Source organism: Sceloporus undulatus, chromosome 2, assembly GCF_019175285.1.
Source record: "Sceloporus undulatus isolate JIND9_A2432 ecotype Alabama chromosome 2, SceUnd_v1.1, whole genome shotgun sequence".
NCBI classification, from domain to species: Eukaryota; Metazoa; Chordata; class Lepidosauria; order Squamata; family Phrynosomatidae; genus Sceloporus; species Sceloporus undulatus.
Genome location: NC_056523.1, coordinates 16035485 through 16043791, shown reverse-complemented (window position 1 = coordinate 16043791; position 8307 = coordinate 16035485). Strand labels below are relative to the sequence as shown.

At 40.2% G+C, this 8307-nt stretch overlaps 1 protein-coding gene across 1 annotated transcript; it reads right to left on the bottom strand.

Annotated features, from left to right (window-relative positions):
* Positions 1–486: 486 nt before the first annotated feature.
* LOC121923869 (vomeronasal type-2 receptor 26-like) lies at positions 487–5557 on the bottom strand. Its single transcript, XM_042454760.1, has 2 exons — positions 5450–5557; positions 487–1385 (listed from the first exon to the last, which is right to left on the bottom strand). Exon 2 carries the CDS (start codon positions 1312–1314, stop codon positions 487–489), a length of 828 nt encoding a protein of 275 aa, XP_042310694.1. The 5' UTR covers positions 1315–1385; positions 5450–5557.
* Positions 5558–8307: the final 2750 nt, after the last annotated feature.

The window sequence follows — 8307 nt, the reverse complement described above, 5'->3', positions numbered from 1 at the left end:
GCCGGGAAGGAGGTCGCAAAGATGCTGAGGAAGCCAGGAAGGAGGCTGCAAGTGGAGGCTGGTAAGGAGGTCACAAAGAAGCCAAGGAGGCCAGTAAGGAGGTTGCAAATAAGCAGGGGAGGCTGGTAAGAAGGCTGCCGGGACGGGAGAAGAAGAAGAAGGCAAGGGACTGGAGAACACCATGGACAGAGAAACCGGGGATGGAGAGACAGGAGAGGGACTCGCTATCTGATCCGAATCCATAAATCGGTTCATACATAATGTGAATCACACACTCTCTCTCAACCGATTTATGGATTCAATCAGAGAGTGATTTATCCCTAAGTGGGAATGAGGCCATAGTTAGACAAGAGCACATTTCTGCTACTCTTCTAATTTTAAAGCTAAACTCTAACAGGCTTGGCTTTGGCATTTTTGATATTAAATATTTTGTTTCTTTAAACGGCTGAAATCTTAGAAAACTTAAATTACCCCATAGAAACCACCTTAAGTTTTCATCATCAGTTGTTCCTTTGTATTCAGGTCTGGCCTAAATAATATAATGTAGCATTTGGGGATTAAAATGCAGCCCAGTAACCCCAGACTGGAGGACAAGATGGAGAAGACCTGAACAGCTACCATGTATTTCCCTTTGGTGCTCAGGTAGGTGGGCACAAAGGACACCCAAACACTGCAAAACACCAACATGCTGAAGGTGATCAACTTGGCTTCATTGAAGGCCCCTGGCAGCTTCCTTGCAAAGAAAGCCAGAGTGAAACAGATGGTGGCCAGAAAGCCCATATAGCCAAGGGCAGTATAAAACATGAGTTCAGATCCTTCATTACACTGAAGTGTGATCTGCCCATATTGGGAGTGCATGTCAGCGTCTGGAAAAGGGGGAGAGATTCCCAGCCAGATCATACAAATGGCCACCTGAACACTTGAACAAGAAATGACAATGGAGTTGGCCAAAGTCTTCCCCAGCCTTTTCCTCATAATGCTCCCTGGCTTTGTGGCCATAAAGGCCACCACCACCATGATGGTTTTTGCCAACAAGGAAGAGACAGCGACTGAGAAGATGATGCTGAAGGCAGTTTGTCGGAGAAGGCAAGTTACCATCTGTGGCTGACCAATGAAGAGAAAGGAGGATAAGCAAGAAAGGAGGAGGGAGACAAGGAGCATGTAGGTGAGGTCACGGTTGTTGGCTTTGACCATGGCTGTTTCTCTGTATTGAAGGAAGATTCCTAAGATACAGCCTGTGCTTAAGGATAGGAATAGGGCAAAGAAAGCTATGGTGATTCCCAAAGGTTCCTCATAGGAGAGGTAGCTGATCATCTTTGCAATACATTCTGTGTGTTCTTTATTTGAATAATTGTCATCTGGACACTGATGGCAATAGTCAGCATCTGAAAAGAAATAAAGGCAGGTAGAACATCACTACATGTTAATTGTTAATCTGTGGTCTGTCATATGTCTTGAAATATGTAGCCATGTGAAGTGTTATGTATGACAGCTTAAGTTATTGTGGCACAAAGATCGTTTTTAAGTGGCACATGGCCCCAGAAAGCCACATGATAGGTTCGCCTTAAGGTTGCCATTAAGTCAAAAAAACTTGAAGGCACACAGCAACAACAACAAATACAGTATGTCTTTATGTTTTTAAATTATGATTGAGTATGCTTTTAATTGTTGTTATGTAGTGTTTTTTTAATATATATTTATTATTGACCATGATAATACAAAAGAATAATACTAAAGAATAATAGTCATTATACTATAAATATCCATATGAAACTCATATTCTCATAGTCATTTTTCTTGAGATTTCTCGTCCCCCCTTCTTCTTCTGCTGCTACAACTAGGACTCTAAGTATCAGTTAGATTTTTTTTTACAAGCAATTTAAATTGAGTTCTAACAAATTTCTATATCTCATTATCAAGTTATATAATTTGACATTTATCTGGTATTCTGTTGTCTTTATCCAATTTTCCTGTTAACTATATAAACTACTATTTTTAAACTAACAATTGTTTCCACAACTGCATAATTATTGTACATTTTACATCAAAAAAAACCCTCCTATAATAAACATGCTTATTTTATCCAATGTATGCTTGTGTTTTTCTTCTAACAGCAACTTCCGTTATCTACTCATATTTTTTTAACAAAATCATACAGCTTTTCCCAGTCTTTGTCCCAGTCTAATGACCATTTGTTGTTTCTTAACATTGTCATTTTATCTAATTGTGCCATATTCATCCACTTTATTAACCATTCTTGAATTGATGGGATGTTCTTATCTTTCCATCTTTGAGCAAAACATAACCTAGTGGCAGTGTAGGCATAGAATAAAAATTTCAAGTGTTTTCTTTCTTGTTTATCCTCTATAATATTTAGCAGACAGCATTCTGGTTTAAATTTAATCGGGAATAATAATATTTTTTGAATTACATCATGTACAGTTTTCCGAAATTTATTTGTCACCGAGCATGTCCACCATATATGATACAGAGTGCCTGATTTGTTTTTACATTTCCAACAAATGCCTATGGTTTTACCTTGTATTTTTGCCACTTTATTAAGTGAATAGTGCCATTGATGTAGCATTTTGTAAAAATTTTCTTTTACAGCCATGCTATCTGAGAATTTTGAGTCTTGACCCCATGTTCTTAGCTAACTGTCTAGTGTAATTCAGTGCCCAATATTTTGAGACCATTTCATACATGTCTCTTTAACTATTTCCACTTCTCTTTCTCTTTTGAGTAAGATTTTATATAATTTGGCTATAATTGAATCTGACGCGTATAATATTATTTTGTCTAATTCGTTTTCTTTTTCCCCAATACCATTCGTTCTTAAATCTGTGTTTAGTCTTTCCTTCAACTGGTGATATGTAAACCAGTTTATAGTTTGTTCATTTTCAGTAACGTAGCGTTTTAATGGAACTTCATTTATCTATATTTAATTTATTTATAACCTGCTATTCTCTTGATACAGGGACACACAACACTAACAAATTATAAAGGGTACAACTTAAAATAATACAAGCATAATTATAATATAGATATAGAGTATCAAAAACAATTATTACACAGTAAAAATGTTAGAATTTATTGAAAACTTTGACATCTGAATTATGCAGCATTTAAAAGCCCAACTCTCCTCAGTCTGAAAAAGTCTGATGGCACAAAAATATTTTGACCTGTGGCTGAAAGGAGACTGATCTGTCCATGAGAATGGAGCAGTAGAAAGATGCTGCATTCCCAGATTACCAGCATCCCCTCCTGTACAGAAAGCAAGGGCTAGAGTGTGCAGAGCAGCAGGAGTGGGGTCAGATACCACTTGGGAGAGACCCATGGTTGTCATGGTAGACATGAAGGCCTGGGCCAGTCCTGGCAGGTTAGCATCAGCATGGATGTTGAAATCTCCCAGCAGCATAAGAGACGGAGACTCCAGCACAACCTATGAAACCATTCCAGCTAACTCAGAAAGGGAGACAGCTTTGCAGCAGAGTGATACACCAACAGAATCCCTAATCTGCCCTGGTTTCCCACCTTTAAAGAAACACACTCAAACCCTGAAGACTGAGGGACAGGGTGCCAGGTCAGGGAGAGATTATTCCCATAGACGAGTGCCACTCCCCTTCCTCAGCCCCAAAGGTGAGTGAGATTAACTCCGAACTGCAGCATTGTCTATCCAGGTCTCTCTAACAGAGGTCAGCCAACATGTTCATCCAGGACCGTCCTGCATGGCAGCTGTTTTGCCATTCACCAACCTGGCATTAAACAGCAGCATTTTCATCCTATGGTATTGGAGGTTGTTACCATGACTATCCTGATTATTTGGAGACAGATTGGGGGTGACTAACACCTTACCTTAAATTCTTATTGCTGGAATACATTGTGAATACATATTTTTATTAATTATAGTCCAAAGCACACTGCAGAAATAATCCTTTTTGAGACCACTTTAACTACTCTGGCTCAGTGCAAGGGAATCCTGGGAATTGTAGTTTATTGTGTCACCAGAGCTCTCTGACGAAGAAGACTAAATGTCTCACAAAACTACAGCTCCCAAAATTTTCTAGCATTGAGCCAGTGCAATTAAAGCGGTTTCAAACGGGATGATTTCTGCAGTGTGTTTTGGACCTGCACCTGGTAATCCTGTAGATACTGATTTTATGTTTTTATCCTGCCATTTCCCCCAAAGCCTTGTCATTATAAATGAAGTGTTTCCTTAAAAGAAAAAAACCTTCCCAGTAGAGTGGTCTGTAAAATAAAATCTCCATTTGTCTCGCTATTCTAAGGCCCACATTCCAGCCACTTTATTATATTGGATAGTTCAAAAATTCCCCTTATATTGTCCGGTTCAAACTCCTTGCCAGACATTGTTGTCCTATCTGAGTCCTTCCTATCTTATTGGGACCTGCTACATATGACACATTTGGAATATTTGTCAGCCATAATTGAAAGTTCGCTCTGTTCCTCAAAGGCAGCTTTTTTGGATTAAAGACATTTACCTTCTTGAGTGGAGATTGTTCCTTCTGTACATGGAGCACAATCATAACAGCAGATTGGCTCATCTTCTTTAATCCGTTTGGTAAATCCAAGGTGACAGCTTTCAGTACATCTAGAGAAGGGCACAGTCTAAGCAAAATTCAAAGGACAGATCTGGGAATAGGATTTTAACCTGTATTAGATGGGGTTACACTCCCCTTGAAAACATAGATCTGCAGTTTTGGGGCATTCCTGGCTTAATCTCTGAGCCAAGTTTCTTCAGTGACCAGCCCAGGAGTGCTTTTGCATAATTAATGTTAGCCCACCAAATGTGCCTGTTCCTGGAGAAGTCAGCACTGGCCATGGTGGTACATGCCTTGGTTGCATCCCATTTGGTTTACTGTAACGCACGGTATGTGGGGCTGCCTTTGAAAAGTGCTCAGAAACCTCAGTTGGTTCAAAAGCAGCAGTCAGGTTGTTAACTGGAGATGGCTACAGGGAGCATACAACTCCCTTGTTGCCAGTCATGTATTCAAGTCTTTTACTCCAATTTTCAAGTCAAGTCTCAAGTCCCTACCTTCAAGTCTCAAGTTAAGTCTCAAGTCTGGGAGCATTGTTTAAAAGCAAAAAAGGTGGCGTTGGTGGGATGTGTATGTATTAGGCAAAGAAAATTAAATTATAAATCACAGCTGTTGAATTACTCGGTTCCAGTTATCATTTTCAGAATCAGAAAAGTGGATTGTCAAGAAGCGAGGGAAAGCTGTATATTGTTTCTATTCCAATTCTCTTTCATTTGACTATAAACTAATTGAATAGGAGTTCTTTATATACGATGCAGTACAGCTTCAATTTGCTATTCTTTACTGATTTAAAGTAGGAGTAACCTTGGTTAATTCAGGGTGGGCTATATCTGTGTGGAAATGTGTAAGATTGTCTGATATGAAACACGAAATGGAATCAAGTGATTACCCACCTGGTTAAACCCCTGCGGCCACACAATGGCATTCTGATCAATGGAGAGTTTGATCTCTGAGGAGGCCTGTCCTTCTATTCTCCCAATGCTGATGCCAGCAGTGGACTTGTTGGGAAACATCACCCAGTTCACAATATGAAAGTCAGCTGCCAGATCGCCGTTGGCATCCAAATAAACTCCTTCCATTGAAGTATTATAATGCTGCGAGTTTCCCAAGAAAGAGTGAAGCTAGAAGGACAGAGAAACACATATATTGAGTAAACTGGGCATCCTGGTAGGGGTTCTGTCCATTTGAAGCAATGGATGCAGTGATTCTCTCACTATTGGAAGTACTGATTCTTTCAGAGTGCCTCAGAGTAAATATCTTTTCATTGTTATGGCTATATCCACTCAAGGTCTCAATTTTCTTCCTAAGATTTTTCTTTCTGCCTTACAAATTTTGAGGAAAACAAAGCTTAGAGTAACTAGATACATAATTCCTAGATATTGCATCCTAAAGAGAATTCGGATTAGAATCATAGAATCATATATCTGGAAGAGACCAGAAGGGCCATCCAGTCCAACCCCATTCTGCTGTGCAGGAACTCTCAATCAAAGCATCTCAGACAGATGGCCATCCAGCCTCTGTTTAAAGACCTCCAAGGAAGGAGACTCCACCACAGTCTGAGGAAGAGTGTTCCACTGTCAAACAGCCCTTACTGTCCAATATGTTCCTCCTAATGTTGAGGTGGCATCTCTTTTCCCCTTTCCCACGGTATTCCTTACAATGAGCGAATCTGTATCTGTGGAGACCGAGAAATTGAGGATTTAGCTCATATTTTATTCAAGTGTAATCTGTACCAACAGGAAAGAGATCAGTATCTTGGCCTCTATATCAAAAGAGCAATGTTTTGGGATACCCATGTCAGAATCTCTTACTTCATGAGTGGCCAAGATTCAAAAATATCTATTATCACAGCTCGGTTTTTATGTAAAGCTATCCAGTCGAGAGTTGGATATGTGGAGTCAATTGGGGTAAATTGCAGAGGTAATGAAGAGCACTACCACAGAATTAGAAGAATAGAATCTTAAACCTGGAAGGGACCACAAGGATCATCTAGTACAACCCCTGCATGCAGGAACACAGAGCTAAAGCGCCCCAGAAATGTATCCATCCAATTTCTGTTTAAAGACCTCCAAAGATGGGGAGTATACCATCCTCCTTAATACTGGAGCTAATCTGATTTCAGTTGGATCCATGTTGAGTTTTTCTGTAAAACTCAAAAGTGACACAGTGACCTTGTGTAAAGAAAGGTCTGTGTATAAACAGAAGCGAAACCCTAACTGAATGACTGTGGCATAAAGATTCCTTAGACCGTGTTTCCACTGGCTTATATTGCGGATCAGGATGAGAATCATGGGTGCGTCGTGTCCATTTGAGCATGCATTTGATCTGCATTGCTCCAATATCGTTCCCATTGGAATTCGAATCTGATTCGATTTATCCTGAGAATCTGATTCGATTTATCCTGAGAATCTGATTCGATTTATCCTGAGAAATCAGAGGGAGTCTGGGGAGACACAGAAGAGCCTGGGCGCAAAGGGGTTTGGGGCAAATAGAGGCTCCTTCTCTCTTTCCCAGATGGACTATTCTTCCTTTCCCGGAGGGGAAAAGCGCCTAAGCGACTGATGGCTTAAGCACTTAATTGACAGCTGTTTTCTTAAAAAAAAGAGGTTCCCAAGGTCAATGGGAACGGGGAGCAAAATAACCCACTTCAAATTACCACAGGGATAAAACCAATGGGAATGAAAACAGGGGTAAAAAAAACCCGGTTCTGTTTGCACCCATTTTTAATGGGAACGATGGGTCAGATTCTAGTCAGGATCTAAGTAAGAATCGCAGTTAAATAAGTCGCTTTTTTGCCCAGTGGGAATGGGGCCATCAATAGACAGCTCATGCAAATGAGATAAATGAGTGTAGTCTTTCTGATTCAGCTGGTGCTTTGAATCTGATGTAACCTAGAAGGTTAGAGATGATTCTTCATCCTTAGCAGCATGCTTTGCCTATATGATATGAAGGGACTGACCCTGCAAAAGCATTTCAAAAAAACCTTATGTAAAGTGCAGGAAGGCTAATGGGAACATTTGACAGACCCCAGTTTGCCCCTCCTCTTGATTTAGAAATGTTAATGACATGCCATGGAACTGTAAGTGAAAAGAAAAGGGATACCTGCCATGCCTGGATCCACTGAAGTGCTAACCGGTAGCCACCCAGCATCTCCCTCTGCTTCCGTTGGAACAAGTATGCAAAACGTAATGCATATGAAACAGCCTGGATGGCATTGTAAATACTGTAGCTATCTTCAGACAGGATTCTTTCAATGGCATCATCAGATAGATTTTCCAAGTTCTCTTTTTCTTTGCATCTTTTCCATAATTTTACAGATAAAGTATGCTTTGAATAAGAACAGTGAAAAGCTGCTTCCCCAAATTGTGTGTTGCCAAAAAGAAATTGGTCAAACTTGTCATATCGTGGCCTTTTCCTTGTCTGGACTGAGAAAGAGAAAACAGCATGGGTGTGCTGGAGATCAACCATTTTGTAGAGCAACCTCACAGTGAGGTCCTGCAAAGCTGTTGCAATCCAGACTTTCCCCACCAATGATTTTCCACCATGTTTCAATATAGTTGCTAGATGAAAGATGACCTGTGAATCCACCTGACAAACAACTACATTGCTTTTAGTCTCCATAAGATACAAAATCAGGTTGAACTCCCTTTTGAAGTTTAGTGTAGGGAACTTGTCCGAGAAGGAAATGCAGATGCCATACTGCTGGACCAGAGATGCAAAGGTGCTCATGAACTTTTCCCCACTGTCATTT

What these genes read in the sequence shown, in the direction of transcription:
- LOC121923869 (XM_042454760.1), bottom strand. Translation starts at nt 1,314, where the DNA reads ATGATCAGCTACCTCTCCTATGAGGAACCTTTGGGAATCACCATAGCT.